The 17539-nt window shown below is 30.7% G+C and overlaps 1 protein-coding gene across 1 annotated transcript; it reads right to left on the reverse strand.

Annotated features, from left to right (window-relative positions):
• Nucleotides 1-736: 736 nt before the first annotated feature.
• On the reverse strand, nucleotides 737-10082 carry LOC131623700 (uncharacterized). Its single transcript, XM_058894717.1, has 10 exons — nucleotides 9957-10082; nucleotides 9724-9791; nucleotides 5547-8168; nucleotides 4664-5428; nucleotides 4065-4367; nucleotides 3484-3969; nucleotides 2723-3391; nucleotides 1850-2637; nucleotides 1611-1726; nucleotides 737-1082 (listed from the first exon to the last, which is right to left on the reverse strand). Exons 3-8 carry the CDS (start codon nucleotides 8139-8141, stop codon nucleotides 1894-1896), a joined length of 5562 nt encoding a protein of 1853 aa, XP_058750700.1. The 5' UTR covers nucleotides 8142-8168; nucleotides 9724-9791; nucleotides 9957-10082; the 3' UTR covers nucleotides 737-1082; nucleotides 1611-1726; nucleotides 1850-1893.
• Nucleotides 10083-17539: the final 7457 nt, after the last annotated feature.

The raw sequence follows: 17539 nt of genomic DNA on the forward strand, positions 1-17539 counted from the left end.
TTGATCAGTGGAAAAATATCTCAAATTATTAATCATGTGAGGATCAATAGTACCAAGAATCCAAGTAATAATCTGAGTATCTTCTATTTCCCAAGCATCTAAGTAATCTGTCTCTAATGGTGCCAAAGAGACATCGTCCAAGTGCCTCCATAATCCTTTCCCTTTGACATACATCCGAAACTAAAATTCCAAAGCAGAATAATTCTTTTCGGTAAAAATAAACACAAATACAATCTATTTTCGTTTTTGAAAGCCATAGAAGAAATATTGGCAATAACAAAAACTTGAACACAAAAAACAGAGGTGCAACACCTTCACGTAACAACCGATGGATTTTTTTCAATACTATTTCTTGATCAACATGCACTACCAAGAACCAAAAAAAATGTAACAAACTGCAGCTGCACGTAACACTTGCTTAAGAATACTAATGAAACAAAAAAAACCGTGTGAGCCATATCAAATACTTGCCGATACCGATACGAGATCACGACCAATCTGAACACGATTTGCAAACAAGGAGGAACAACAACATTGCAACTTGTGAGCACTACCAAGAACAAATTCGAGAAACGATTGTAAGTAGCACAGATCAGAATCACCAACTAAATAGAGATTATCGAGAATCGAGATCTGCTGAGATGATTTCCATAGCGACCCAGTGGGGTGTCGCCGAATAAAGCCAATATTAACCTAAAACTCATAAGTTTGATCAAAAACCTACTAATACCATGCCAATAATTCTTGTTTTCATGCCTTTTTCAATGTTATTTCTTGTATAAATAGAGTTTACAGGGCTATACATGTATTTACACTAAATAATTACATTTAATGAGAACAAATCAATTTCTGATTTGTTTCCCTTATTCTAGGAACAAACCCTTATTCTAGGAACAAACTAATTCTTATTCACACTAACCGTAAATACCATAGCATACCATTATCATCATTATTAAAACTAAAAAAGATTTAAATCTAAAACTTATTTGTTTGGAAGGTCGTAGATATTCATCTCCAAGGTCGAAGTCATAAAGTTCTTCACTCTCCTAAGCATTGCCCGTCGTCTTGCCCAAATTCAAATTCTGAAAGACAAAATGAATAAAAAAGTTAGGTTAATAATGTTTCTCTTGAGCTAACTTGTTGACTGACATCAAACTACAAGAAAGATTTAGGACATGAAGGAAAAATGTAAAATTAGACTTGGAGACAACACAATTGAACCTTTACACACGATACCTAAAAAGGAGCTATCTACGACTTCTATTTTAGAACCTTAGTGCATGTGCCTTTTTGAGCTATAGACCACGAATGAGCTAAGTCGAGAAATTTTTACAATTTTTTTTTCCAAAGTGAATAGCAGCAGGCAATTGTCATAATATAGCAGTTTTTACAATTTTTTTATTTGTTCTGAAGTGAATGACTTATAAAGTGAGAGGCGTGTCTCTATATAAACTATATTTTTTGTTTGCTTTCATATATAAAATATTTTAGATTCTATGTGATACTTGAATTTTTCCAATTATAGTATATTCATCATTTCTTTTTTTTTGGTTCTATGTGAAAGAACAAGTAAGATTAATAAATCAAATGAGAAAAATAATAAACCTTACCTCCAATCATGTATGAATGTAGTGTCATTGTTTCTTCTAAACTTTTGATCTCTCGTAAATAGAATGAAGGGGATGAATGCAAGCTTAGTCACCAAACGCTCTTTTTGGGCTTCATTCTACAGTCAAGAATAAAAACTCACATATTTTATAACTAATTAAGAGTGTAGATCCAAGTCTTACACACTCATACCTGAATAAAATAATTAATGTGAGACTGTATGAGCTACTTATATACTAACCTCATAATTGTGAATTTCAAACTTCACACCAACATTTGCCTTCATTATGATTTATTGTATTCTTGTATAACCTCATTCACATCTGCAACATCGGAAAATTTGACATTGTCCACTGAAATGTTTTGAAGACTTGGTGTGTATAATATTCCATCAAGCCAAAAGGTTTTCATCTTTGGGCAATTTTGAATGGATAAATAATACCATTCTGGAAGCTCAACATAGGAAGGGTAAGAGCTTTGACAAAAACGTTTGAGGTTGGGCAACTTTCTTAGTTCAATTCTGGCCAATGATGGGAATATGATCTTCTCAGCCTTCAGTTGTTGTTGTGAACAATTGAGAGAATTAGAATTATTCTTAATGATGTCCTCTATCTCATCACATTCAGACACTATAATCGAATACAAATGTGGAAGGCTTGTGGCTATGGAAATATCCAAGAACACATATTTCAAAGCATTGCATTTTGTTATATTTATATATTCAACTCTCTGAAAGGCTAAACTCTGACCAAGATTTTTCCAAATATACTTCAACTTTGGAAGAGAAAACAAGTTTATACGCCATAACTGGTATAGCATACCATTATCATTCGATTCAAATATCTCTTCTAAGAACTCACATTCTTGCAAGTAGATATGCTTCGTGTGGGAGATTATATGCATCATGTTTGATGGGATGAAATTCAATAGCTTGTGATTGTTTACAATACGTAGCTCTGATACTCTTTTGATGTAGTCAACAAGCTCTGCCTCAATATTGCTAAATGTTTCTAATTTTCCCAACTCCACCTGCACATAACATACGAGCACGTCATGTCGTCTAATTTCAAAATAAATTATAATGTTCAAGTTGGGGGACTTCATGTGTGTATACCTTGAATTTCTCTGAATTTAGAAGATAATATATAGTCAAATTAAGGTCACCAAATGTGTGCATATCAGTCCACGTGCCTACAACTTGATGAAGGTTAGGTGTGTTTACAATAATATTTCCATGGGGAAATGTTCCCATATTACAACACTCTTGAATTGAGGAGACCATGATGTTGTAGTCATATGTTCCGGAACAAAAACACTTGAGCTTCGGAACTTCATAAAGAACCAACATCCTTAATTTAGGAAATGTAATTTGAATCTTACTAATGATTTCATCCTCTCCAATGGTACACCATGGGAGATCATAGTCATAGTCAATTGAACAAACACATTCCAAATTAGGAAGACGCCTAAGTTTTAACACCTCCAAATTGGGAAATAAATTCTTGAACTTGTTTCCTCCTTCAATATTTCCATCTTCCTTTGTTATTATCTTCTCCATAATTTTACAATCCTGGACTATTAGAATAAAAAGTTGCCCAAGACTTTTGGCCATAGAATGGGAGAACAAACTCTTTAAATTGTGGCAATATGAAACCCCAATAGATGTTAGCTTATGGAAGCTTACAATCTCATTAAATGTGTTGATATTTATATTTGAGATATCGAGGTTTCCTTCATAATACCACACGGCCCCATTCAACATATTTGATCCTTGTGATTCCACCTACAAAATATTCATAAATGTATTTTCCAAAACGATTAGTGAAACAATTATTAACTAATGATAAAATTTAGATATTCTAAGATGTGACATACAAATGCTTTAAATCCTCGTATAGTGGAATTGATGTCTCTCTTATGCATATACTCTATGGAACTGAAACCAATCATCATGGTGACCGTCTCAAGCTTTGGTGTATTTGAAAATCCTTGTGAAAAAACATCTACATTGGGACAATCTTTAATTTCCACATCTTGCAATGATGGGAAAAAGAAATTATAGGAACTTAGGCAAAAGGCCTTAAGGCTTGGTAGCTTCCAAAGAATTAGACGTTTTAACTTTCCCAACACAATCTTATTTGACGTTGCTTCTATCTTTTCTTGAGATACTATTTCTTGCATGTTCTGGCAATTTCGTACTTCTAACTTCTCAAGCTGTTCAAGACTATTCAAGGATGAATGAGAGAACAATATGCTAATTTTGTTGCAAGTTTCTATAAGCAAAGAAGTTAAGTTTGGAAACAAGGACCCATCCATGAATGGATGGCTGCCTATCCTTTCGTGATCATCCACACATCCAACCTACAAAATTATAATAAAAAAATCATTTTGCTAAATATGCAGTTTCCTTCTATATGTTTGAGAAGGATAAATAATCCAGAAAAATAAAATCTCACAAGATTTGGAAGCTCTATCAAGTGAAGAATCTCTAGTTGAGTCAAATAGTTTATCGTGTCCCGCCTCTCTTCTCTTTTAGGCATAATGGATTTTAACTTGTCACACTTTCCAATTTTGATGGTTTTCAGGTATGACGAAACTAGGAAATTGAATTTTTCTTCGTCAAAAAATATTACATCCAGCAAATCACATACCACAATGTTTAGTTCCTCAAGAGCAGGCATATGACTTTTTACTTTCTTGGTATTCATTTCAAAAAGGGAATATGTAACATCTTGTAATTCTGAAATTACTGACGCCTCCTGCTAACATACCAAATATTAGTATGAATCCTTCTAGTCATATATATAGGTCAAAAGAATTAACTTCTCACACCCTTTAAATAGTTAACATTTTTTAATATTTAAAACTATCAAACAATATTTTTTATACTCAAAATAATTGAGAATAATAATACTTTTACTACTACATATAAACACAACTTGGACTGAAACTTAGTACATCCGAATATTATAGTGTTATTAGTTAAAACAAATATTATATAGGATTAAAGACTAAATGCACATGGGTTTAAAGATAATGCAAGGAAATTTCATACCTTATTAATTCTATTATTTGTGGCTCTTTTACGACTGAACTTGGGTAGAAATGACGCACATTCTATAGGGGTCCAAGTAGAAGAGCTTGAATTATCTTCTATATTAAATGAATTTGTGACTTTGCGATTGTCTTGATTTTTAGGGATATAGGTTGGTAATAAAGATATCTCAAACATAGGACAACCACCAATCTCAAACTTCCTCAAGGATGGACATTCTAACTCAACAGAGTCTAAATAAACATTCACAAGTTTTGGAAGATTCAAAAGTGATAAATAACATAGTTTACCAAACCCGTTCATTATCACATGTTCTTTGATATTGTCATCCTCTTTATCATCTCTTCTCCAAACCACTATGTTCTCGATCATTTCACAATCTCTTACTTCTAACTTCTCAAGATTTGAAATTGCTTTAACAATGACAGAAGTAAATACATATTTCAAAGAGTTGCACCTTGAGATTTTTAGAAATCTTAAATTATGAAAACCTCTGACACTACACGGAACATTCCCCCAAACATATAGCAAATGATCCATGTTTGATATATCAAGTTCTTTTAGCAGAGGAAACAAAATACCATTTTCGATGACTTCCGGATTACCTTCCAAGTCAAATACCATCTCAATGGAAACACAATCACGTAGCAGTATTGTTTCCAATTTTGGAAATTGTTTCATCCAATCAAAAGAAAACAACTTGGCACTAGCTGACAATGGTCCATGACCAACTGAATCTGAATGATTGGTGGTATAACTCAGTCCCTGGACACGTGTAACAAAATTTAACTTCAATTCTTCATTGCATTTTAAATGGCACAAATATTTAACAAAAAAAGTCATCAAAAAAATGAATAATAACTAACAAAATATATTTACTCACATGATGAATTGATTGAGAGTTACTGAATCCAATCAACTTTTGAAGGCACTTCAACTCCATTTTTTCTAAATATGAGAATTCCATCATTGCTTCATTGGTTTCACAATGATCAGGTACCTGAATTACTGTCCTCATACAAACAAGATTCTCTAGACACATCGATTCGATCAATGGTAAGTTAGACCGTGGAGCATAGAAATCTATGACACACTCAAGATCGGAGCAGGAGCCAAGCCTTAAATCTTTCACACATTGGAGACCATGCTCATCTAATTCAGATATGACATTTTTCAAGTCCTTCACTTTCTCTAATATGAGAATTTCACATTTCTTGATGAGTTGCATGATCATCATACTACTCTTAACAGAGTTGTAACCTAAAGCTCTTAACTGTATCATATTTGACTCCAAATATCCATGGCGTTCATAAGGAGTAGAAGGAACTACATAAACCCAAAACTTTTTTAGGCTTCTAAAAATTAGATCGCCATGTAAAAAATCGAGTTTACTTAGTTTGATCTCAAGAACTTTTAACTGGACCGAAAGATTTCTTAAGTCTTCGAGAAATTCTTTGTTTAGCAACCAAGGAAAATTGTTTATGCTAAAATAAAGTTCTTCCAACAATGTTAGCCTTGTGAAAATATTTGTAGCAATGAAGTTAAGATGATTACATCCTGTCAAATCCAATAATTTGAGATATATCAGATTCCCAATTTCAGATGGAAGCTCTTTGATATTGGAGTTGGCAAAGCTTAGGATTTCTAGTCTCATGACCTCATTACCAATTACAGATATATCTCCAACGTGACATCCTTCAAGTTGCAACGTGCGAAGGTTTCTCGAGGCATGAAAAAATGATGATATTATTGGAATGCACAAATTTGTAATATTTACAACTTTGAGTTTAGTCATTCCGTGGATGAAGTTATCTGGCAATGAGATAATATCACATTCTTCCCCTTGTGTTCGCACCTGTATAAGTTCTAGTGTTGGACATTCTAAGTTATCTTCTGAATCAATCTTTGCATCCAAAATGATCGACATTCTAAGCCATTTTCCTTGTTTTTGTTTAACCTGCTTCAATCTGGCATTACTCTGCACCCATATCCCATGTTCTTTTGTGGAAGAAATTTTGAGGACAACGTCACGCACAACATCATGCATCTTTACACACCCTTGCTTTTCACTGTCTAACAATAAGAAACATTTTTTCAGATTGTTCACTAAACAATTTACATGATTTCTTATTTTCCAAACTGCATCATTTTCCTCAAACAACCCCAAGCCCATCCCATGACGTAATAGATTTTCAACAGAAATGTCAAAGTCCTCTGGAAACAAACCACAAAGAAAAAGGAAAGACATGTGTTCTTCACTACCCAAAAATTTTAAGCTAACCTCAATACGTGAATATAAATATTCTTGTATGTCGTTAGAGAAGGGTGATGATTGGGAGTATCTCAATTGTTGAAGTGCGTCTTCCCAAGAAATCTTTTCCTCGGCGCGAAGAGCTCTCGCAACAGTTGCAATAGCAAGGGGCAAGCCACCACATTCATTTGCAACCTCTCTTGCTATTGGTTCGATATCATGTTTGTTTACAATATTTCCTGCCATTTCTTGAAATAGGCTCCAAGCTTCATCCTTTTGCAATACAGAGACTTGTACATTCTCTTGGCTTCCCATCTTTTCACACACTTTTACATTCCTCGATGTGAATAAGATTTTTATACCCTTCTGGTGACTTTGAGAAGAAAGTCCCATTAACTCAAAGTTAAGATCTTGCCACACATCATCTAGGACTATTAGAACCTTTACCTTCTCATTGTCAAATTCCTTCAACTTCTCATGTATTTCCCTACCCCTTCTATCTATATGACTCTGCGAGTTAAACTCCATTCTTAAACCATCAGCAATTTGTTTTTGGATTATTTCATAGTTAGGGTTTTGGGAAACTGAAGCCATTGCAACATTATCAAATAATTTATTTTCTACAATTTTGATTAGTTCTTTTACCAATGTGGTTTTTCCCACTCCGGCCATCCCACAAATGCTAATCCTTTTGAATTGATCATCCTTCAGCTTCTCTATGACTTTATTCATAATTTGATTTCTGGACTCTAGACTCTTAACATCATTGTTTGTGAAGGTTGACCTAAGTGCTGGTGGAGGTTTAGGATATGATAAAGATGGAAGTTTGCTTCCTTCCTCTATCAATTTTGTAATATCTTCTATTTTTATAGTGGCTTGCTTACCTTGAGAGTAATTCAATGCCAAATCTGAACATTGTCCACCAAAGCATTTCTTGTTATTGTTAACACTACTTTTATAGAAGCTTTGTAACTCAACTTCAATTGCTTCCACGCGTGAAAGCCAATTTGAAATGTTAGGTGGAATTTGATTTCCTTTGGAGTTTTCTGCAACCATCCATGCTTGCCACGTTTGTTTACAAGCCTTCAACTCCTCGAGTTTCTCCTTCAAATTGGCTGTAATTTTTTTGTGTTGGATCATATATTTAAATTGCTTCAAGGTAGACTCCACTCCCAGCTCTACAAATTTCGAGATAGCTCCTTTTGCTGGATCAGTAACAAAATCCATCTTCTTTAGCCTTAAATGGCGGTGTTCCTAAATTATCATATCATGCATGTAAAATAATATCAAACAAGACAAAATTAGAAGGAACTAGTGTGTGAATATATAGACGCCGAGAACAATATATTTTGTGTGAAACAACTAAAGTTGCATGCATTTAAATATAGACGTCAAGAAATAAAGACCAGTATGGAACTACAGCATGCATTGAGATAAGACTTCAGAAGATTAATTTTGACAAGCTTCCAAGTCTTTTTTTCATTCTCTTTAGCTTACACGCACAAAAAAAAAAAAAACAAACAATACTACTCATAAATGTAAATCTTCTCATCTTCTAGTCTGAAAAACATTCTACAAAACAATGTGAGGGAATTGCTCTCAACAAAACCTAAAGGTAAAAACTTGCTCTCAATTTAACATTGATAAAAAAACCACTGTTTTATTTACAAAGAAAATCATTATTTTTTCTACACAAACAAATTCCAATTTTGTATCTTAGCAGTTAATAGGAGATCATACAACCAAATTACAAGTCAGTATATTAATTTTAAAACGATCACATCTGTTGATTTAAGATTGGACGACTCAAATATGTAACTGCGTATAAGAAATTCAAAGTTTAGTGCGTGAACACCATTTGACTCCATTTTAACTTTTAAGAATATTATTTCAAAATATTATATTAAGGGAATATGCACATGTTATGTGACTTAGGGGTGTTAAAAAATATGGTTAACTAAATTCTATACTTGAACTGAACTGCATTGCACCATAAAAATATTGAACCACTTAAATGGTTAATGAATTGAACCATTTAATATAAACAATTTATATTCAGTTTAAACTTGTTCAGAACCAATTTTTTTTTATAAACTAGTTTAATTTTATAAATTATTTTTTCATAAAAAGAACAAAAAATAATAATAATCTTTTTAAAAAATTTTAATTAAAAATCAAAACATAAAAAAAAAGATTTTTCAAAAAAATGCGGAAATAAAAAAATTCCAAAAAACAAAAAACAAAAATAGGGAAAGAAATGTTAAAATAAAAAATTGAAAATTATTTGTTTCCTGAAAACTAATTTAAAAAAATGTGAAATTTTTTTCTAGAAAATTAAAAAAATTACTTTTTCTGAAAAATTAAATTTCAAAAATAAAAAAACTTATTTTGTTTAAAATAAACATTCTACAAATATTGTTTTTCAATATACATTTTTTTATATTTTAAAATTTTGGCTTTAAAACTATGCTAGGTATATTAGGTGCTTAAATATGTCTACAAGAGATTAGGTGCTTAAACTCATTTGTTATACCGGACCAAGCATAGAATCATTGTCAAAGGGAGTTAAGAAGAGTTTCTAAAATTCTCAAAGATGAATTTGACTTGGTATCTTGCAAAGTTTATTCAAAGTCTTATAAAGCTAATTAATCAAACAAACAAAACATCCAAACTGCATATTATTATTATTTTTTTAAAACAACTGTAGTCATGCGAGCGTGTAGAAAATAAACAAATAAAACATGAAAAACAAAACATTGACAACAATATGTTATTTCAGTATGAAATAAAGAATGTTAAAAAATCTTACCAGAAGAAGAAGCTCTTCAAGTTCAGAAATGAGAAATAATAGATGTTGCTTATTGCAGTAGTAGACAACTGATATTCAAGAAAAATTACTAATGATTAGATCTAACTGACCCATAGTTTACTAATTATATATAATAATAATAATAATAATAATAATAATAATAATAATAAAAAATAATAATAATAATAATAATAATAATAATAATAATAATAATAATAAAAAAAAACATTTACCAGTTAGAACAGATACTTCAAAGAAAGTATATATTATAGAAATTGTGAACTGTTATAATGATACAACTTGGGTGAAGAAGATAACATAAAGGTAAGATGATATATATAAATTTAATTAGATTCCAAACTAAGGCCAAAGTATAATAAACTTAATCAGATTCTAATACTTTGTCCAACACAGAAGCAAACTATGGCCAAAGAAAAACATCAGATGTGAATCAAATGTGTGGAATGGTATAATAAACTTTTGTGGAATCCAATCATGTGAAAGAAATGAAGTAATGTAGTTAGTTTTTAGCATTTCCTTCAAGAAAAGAAAGCATACTTTTGTTTCTTATTGATGTACATGTGAATCTTATGTTGCTTTATTTTGCAGTTTATATACTTTTCTTGACACCAAAACAATGGAATAAGAATCACTAGTATATGATATCTACAAGTGACATGAAACTAATTTCTATCATGAGCTAAAATCCTATCGGTGAATTTTCTAAACACACAAAAGGGACGATGAATCCGCTTGATTTTTTTCTGTATATCCAACAAAACAAAAACATCCAAATTAAAACAAAAAATCAAATAAGAAACAAATTAGGAAGAAGAAAAAGAAGGGTAAGTATTGATATCATACACAATTTACCCGCCTTCCACAACAAAATTTTCTTCAATCTAACTCTCCTATCTTCAAAATAATAAATCATTTAAATCTTCAATAATAGAATCAAAATTGAAATTCAATAATCATGGTCCGTTTGTTTCAGTCTTTGTTAATGATTTTTATAATGTATATATTTTTTTATTGAAAATATTTACAAATTTTTATCCATAAAAAGTTGATTCGAAAATTTTGTTTAAATAGTTATTCTAAAAATAGATATTTTATCATATCATTGAAACTTTTTTTTGAAATTAAATTTTTTAAAAATCACTTATTTTTAAAACTATTTAAAACTATTTAATAACACGTGTTTATGATATCAAAATTAGTCTTTTAATTTAAAAATTTTTTTAAAAAAACCTTTATATTTTTAAATAATATAGATTATGATTTAGTTCATCTCTCTAAATATATTTTTAATCATATAGATTATGATTTTTTTTAAATAAAAATAATATTTGTATATGGAAGAAAATCTATTATTGATCTATATATTTTTATATACAAAAAATAATATTTATAATTCAAATATTTTTTATTCAAAAATGGTATATGAGAAAAAATCTATTATTGATCTAAATGTTTTTAATATACGAAAATTTACAATTGATCCAAATATTTTTGTAAATGATACCTAAATAAAAATAATGTTTGTATACGGATAAAATATTATTTATCTTTATATTTTTATATACGAAAAATGATATTTATGATCTAAATTTTTGTATTCCAAAATGGTATACGAGAAAAAAATATTATTGATCTAAATATTTTTATATACAAAAATTTACTATTGATCCAAATATTTTTGCAAATGATATCTAAACAAAAATAATGTGAGAAAATGGGTGATGCATTGACAGTATAAAATAATTTTACACTGTCAACCAATCACAACCATGTATTCAATTGAATCACTCTTTTATTTTAAAAAAAATTATGACATGACAGATGAATGGTTTTTTATTGGATGACAATGTAAAACTATTTTACACTAGCAGTGCATATCCATTAAACCCAAATAATATTTGTATATGGGAAAAAATCAATTATTTATCTATATATTTTTATATACGAAAAATGATATTTATGATTCAAATATTTTTTAATCAAAAATGGTATACGAGAAAAAATCTATTATTGATCTAAATATTTTTATATACGAAAATTACTATTGATCAAAATATTTTTGTAATTGATACCTAAACAAAATGATATTTGTATACGGGAAAAAAATCTATTATTGTTCTATATTTTTATATACGAAAATGGTATTTATGATCCAAATATTTTTGATTCAAAAATGGTATAAGATTAAAAAATTATTATTGATTTAAATATTTTTATATAAGAAAATTTACTATTGATGTAAATATATTTTTGTAAATGATACCTAAACAAAAATAATATTTATATACCGGAAAAAGTTATTATTGATCTAAATATTTTTACATACGAGAAATGCTATTTATAATCAAATATTTTTCATCAAAAAATGGTATACGAAAAAAAATTATTATTGATCTAGATATTTTTGTATACGAAATTTTTTATTATTGATCTAAATATTTTTTTTCTTTTTCAACCTTTTATTTAAAATAAACATATTATGTAAACAAATGTGTATAACAGACCAGAACCCGTGCGTATGCACGGTACGCGCAGGTTTGTTACTAGTTGAATTAATGAACTTTTGTCATCAGAAGGAAAAAAAAATCACATGTCAGAGAAAAGGCCGTGAAATTGGGTAGGGTGTAAAAAAGTGATAGTGAGAAAAACATTGGGAAAAAATAACAAACATATAGAGGAAAAAAGAAAAATAAAATAATAAGACAAGATATTAACGTGGAAATTCCAAAATTAGAGAAAAACTCATGGTCATTGTCGAATGGCAACTAGAGAATAACTCTTTGAAAATTGTTACAATGCATAATATACCCTCAACTATCTTAGGTCCTAGTACACCCATACTTTCAAAAATAAATATTTAATTACATCTCACAACACTCTAATACAAAAGGATAAGAGAACAAAGAAAACCAAATACAAACTTAAAGTGCTTTTGACTAGTGCATCTTTTAAAGAAAAACTTATATATATATATATGTGGATTCTCTCTAACGATCTTATCTAGAGGATGGTGAATAGATCCCCTATTTTAAGATTACAAGTTTGATTTTTTTTAAAAGAGTTTATACTTTGCCTAGCGTAAGTTTCGCGTTTAGATCAAAAGTCGTCTAAACCAAACAAGTTATTGGAACTCAGATACACACAACTGTATATGGTATGACAATGTGACCATTAATATTAACAATTGAATTCTCAAATTAACAGCTCAAGTAGTCACAAGCCAATCAATTTCCAACCAATTAAACACAAAAACATTAAAGTGTCAAATTATCAAACACTTGGTTTTTTTTTTTCTTATAAGCCTCTCTCATACTTTAGTTATGTGTGGAAACCAATCATATGAAAGAAATGAAGTAATGTGATTAGTTTTTAGCATTTCCGTCAAGAAAAAAAAATACTTTTGTTTCTTTGTGATGTACATGTGGATAATATAAATAAAAAAGACTTTGCGACAAATCTGTCGAATGCAACTAATTCTATTCAATTTTGTTCGTCTAGGTCGAACATATAACATCCTAAAATCTTAAAACTCTTTATTTATAAAAGATAAATAATTATTTGCTCAAAAACAGGTGTTACACATGCTCAACAAACAATATTTTTTTCAAATAAAACATAAAATAGCAACGAAATTCAACTTCAAAACATGCTTTATAATATCTCAATAAAATCAAATATTTGATTTATTAAATAATCCAACAATAACTCAAAAACATCTATTAAAATATCCTAAACTCAGTGTTACAGACCAGAGTACTAACAAAAATTAAATAACGTGGAAAGTAACAAAATAATAGAAGAGGCCTAAAAGCCCCCCTCCAGCTCAACACCAGCTACTCCTCTACCTGATTATTTGTACTACACGAGAGTACATAACACCACAAAATGATAAACAGGGGTGAGAATAACTTTACAGAAGTTAACGGTGCATTAAACAGCAAAAATAGTTTATAATAACATCAACTAGCATTCTCACGCAATAATTCACAACAACAACTGCAACAATCACAATGTAAAAGTATAATGCAATATACTTTTCCTCCAAAATACACGTGGTACCAAAGTTTTGGATGTCAAATGCATGATATTGAATTATCCACAACTCTCGTTCCTCTCTGGAACAGTATTCTCTCTGAACATGAGACCATCATTGGTTCACTCTAAAACATGACATTGTCGGACTGAAGTTCTACCTATCTCCAATATACATGAATGCATAAATCATAACAATAATATTCAATATCTCATACTTAACAACAAATAACTTTCATATCTCGTACTCAACAAGGTTCTCTATGAACCCACAAATTTGCCAATGCAAGGCCAACACGGTAGTTCTCTATGAACAACTCAACTCCGCATATTATACAATTATAACTCAATACATAATCATATAATATTCCACAACTCTCATCAATAAAGCAAAATTATTAACGTTTTAGCTCAATAATACTCATCAACATAGTAAAACTCATCATTACTTGAGTAAAGCCACCAACAGGATAATAATAAAATTCTACAACCTTTATAGGTTTATTAGGGTCAAGTCAAAAAATGTCAGAGTTCATAGGTGAAGTGTAAAACAACTCAAACATAACTCTAAACACCTTGAACATAACTTAGACAACTCTATAACAACTATAACAACTCAAATGTAATAAATATGACTCTTAAACTTATTTAAAGGCAACGAAAGGCCACCAAACTCAAAATTATTCAATTATATCTCAATTAGCCCTAAAGATCATCAACTGGGTAAAATTAAAAATTATGCACAAGCCACTATGATGTCAAATTACTCAAATCTTCACTCAAACAACTTAATAATATTCTTATAAGTTATTTGTCTTCTCAATTTTAACTCTTTTTTTGCGTATCAACCTTAGATAAATAAAATCTAAATCTTAATTATCTATATAATATCATAAGCCTACAACTTTATTCAAAATATATCAAACTCATCTCTTTAAATCAACTCTAAAACACATCAACTAACTCAAACAAAGTTATTTATAAACATATTTAATTCCTTACGCATGAAATAAGACGGTCAATCTCCTTTTATGTCTAGTTGCAATTTTTTTTGCGTTTTTCTCTCTAATTTAATTAATTAATTAATTAACAATATATTCCATAAATCTCATATACCAATCAAATAAATAAAATTAATTAATATAAATTCAATTAAAATTAAATAACTAAATTTGGGGGTTTACAAAACACACCATAGTCGAACACCGAATTGAAACACTAAATCATTAGCTTCTAACACACCTTCTCATTCATGCTTTCAAGGCTTTTCATCCCGATGCTTCTGTTCAACTCATCAAACCGACTTTCTTCAAAGGCTTAGTGAGTATGTATGCTAGTTTTAGTTTTGACTTGCAATACTCAAGTTCAAGCTTTCATTTATTTATTTGAACTCTAAGAAAATGATACCTCCTTTCTATATGATAACTTCGACCATGACACATTGGATGTTATCTACAAACAACTTCATTTTCTTAGGTTACATGTAGCAGGGAAAATTGAGATCAAAGCCATTGATTGACTTAACTCGTTATGTTATTGAAAGTCGCCATCGCGTTTTATTGATTCCAAAAAAAAAGGGAAAAGAGCGAAATAAACCCAAAGAAATTTTTCAAACCAAAACTAATAAAAAGAAGAGATCTTAGGTACGGGGTTGATTATGCAAGGGAAAGGTATTAGCCCCCCTTACATCTATGGTACTCCACAGGAACATTTTTGTAAATCTGTGTTAAAAAAAAAGAGAGCAAAAGAGAGTTTGTTTTATTTTTAAACTATTCTTGGCAAGACATAACATCTTGTGCCTATATACCTATCATGCGCTTTTTGGGTGTTACCACCTTTTTGCGGTACATTATAACTTTTAATTTATCCTAAACAAAGGAAGGGGGAAAATCTAAATAAACCCTGGGTATTTAGGTGTGTGCAGCACCTAGGAGAGATCTAAGGGCCCGAGAGGTTGGTTATATAGAGGGAAGGTATTATCACCATAAGTATCCGTAGTACTCAACGGGAGCCATTTACTGTTTATGTTTATGCTTTGGGTTGTTTGCTATTTGGTTACTGGGAAAGTTTCTCCTTTGTGATAGGAGAGAGAATTGAAAGAAGACAGGGAAACTGGTTGTTTTTTGGTTTTTTGTTCGCTCGCAAAGATTTCTTGTGAATCTCATGCCTACATATCCCTAATAGGGAAATGGATTGAATTTTTTGTCTTGTTCAAAGCCCAAGATTGAAGCTAAAATTGATCTCTATTTTAGAGAAAAGAGACAAGTCGTCATCTTAATAGGGAGATATCTCATCTATTCCACCACAAACATTTTTTGAGGAAAAAAGAGGTATTCTATTCAGAGTAAGAGAGGAACCTTACTTGGAATGTTCCAAGTATGCCAGTTGCGTCTCTGTACGGGAAAGAAGTAATCATAAGGGAAGGACAACAAGTCTGGATTTTTTAATCAACAAAGCATGCCACTTACATCACCTAAATGAGAAATGATTTATAATGTTTGTATTATTTAAATGTGGTGTAATAGAAGGAATATCTCTTCTGTAGAAATGAATCATGTCTCACTTCTGTATAGAATATATGAATTTTTCATTGTCTTGCAAAAGGCCCAAGATTGAGGGTTAAATGGAGATTTGAGACTGACTCTGTTGGAGATGTCTTCACTGGGAATGATTTTGACTGAAATATTTGTATGTGTTTTGTAATAAACCCAGAATTAAGGCTAACTCAGAGGGGATACTCTATCTAGTGGAGACTGGTGAATTTTGTCTGTTCTGTACTAAGCCCAGAATTGAGGCTGACTCACTGAGGAATGGACTTTGAATTATTTCTGTCTTGTATGAAGCCCAAGACCGAGGCTTTCTTTGAAGGGATTATATGAGTATGATTTATTTCTGTCTTGTAAGAAGCCTAAGATTAAGGCTAACTCTTTTGGGGAGTGGAATACTTCTTGCTTAAAGCCCAAGATTAAGGTTGACTCTTCTGGGGAAAGAGTTTTGACAGACTGTATTTTGAAAGATTGTATGATAGTTTGTTTTGGTGTCTTGACAAATCCCAAAATTGAGGCTGACTCAACTGAGGAAAGATGGGTGACTGCGATTTTCCATATATCTTGGTCCCAAGGATTGATACAGTGAAAGGGTTTGAATACTTTAATGATTGTGATTATGTATTTGAAGGATTTGATTCTCACATGAGTTTGGATAAAGGTGACTAAAGACATCTCCTATGCTTTTAAGAAGCCTGAGGGTCCTTGTATACAAGCTCAAGAGGAAGCTAAAGGGAACTGCTTATAAGAAGCTTGTGGGTCCTTGTATTGTGAGCCTAAGAGGAGGCTGATCGAGGGTCATCGAGGGTCCTTGTTGTAGCATAAGAGAAATCTATGTTGGCTTGCCTAAATTGGCTCTAAGCAAAAGGGATAAGAGGTTTCACCGAGAATAATTCCTCTTCAGGTGGGTGTGCCCAATTGTTTGATCTAGGGGTTTAAAGATTTTTCACCGGGAATGATTCATCTTGTGGCAAGAATATATGTTGTCTTATTAGGAGAGGCTTCACCGGGAAGTAATCCTCAATCCTGGTCATAGTCCTATATATAATTTATCTTTCTCAGGTTTTTCTCTGAAGGGGATCTAAGCAGTATATATAAACACATTTTATATTTGCCAAGGTATTAAAGCAATAAATGAAACCATAAAAACTTACAGTTTGAAGAGGAGTCCCGGGAATGATGTGTGTATATGGCCTTATTAAACAGTTGAATGTTTT

Source organism: Vicia villosa, unplaced genomic scaffold (assembly GCF_029867415.1).
Source record: "Vicia villosa cultivar HV-30 ecotype Madison, WI unplaced genomic scaffold, Vvil1.0 ctg.000077F_1_1, whole genome shotgun sequence".
In the NCBI taxonomy this organism is placed as follows: domain Eukaryota; kingdom Viridiplantae; phylum Streptophyta; class Magnoliopsida; order Fabales; family Fabaceae; genus Vicia; species Vicia villosa.

What these genes read in the sequence shown, in the direction of transcription:
- LOC131623700 (XM_058894717.1), bottom strand. Translation starts at nt 8,141, where the DNA reads ATGGATTTTGTTACTGATCCAGCAAAAGGAGCTATCTCGAAATTTGTA. An exon ending in CAAATAATAGAATTAATAAG is followed by an intron (nt 4,368 to 4,663) that starts GTATGAAATTTC and finishes GTATGTTAGCAG; the next exon opens with GAGGCGTCAGTAATTTCAGA. An exon ending in TGATAGAGCTTCCAAATCTT is followed by an intron (nt 3,970 to 4,064) that starts GTGAGATTTTAT and finishes ATAATTTTGTAG; the next exon opens with GTTGGATGTGTGGATGATCA.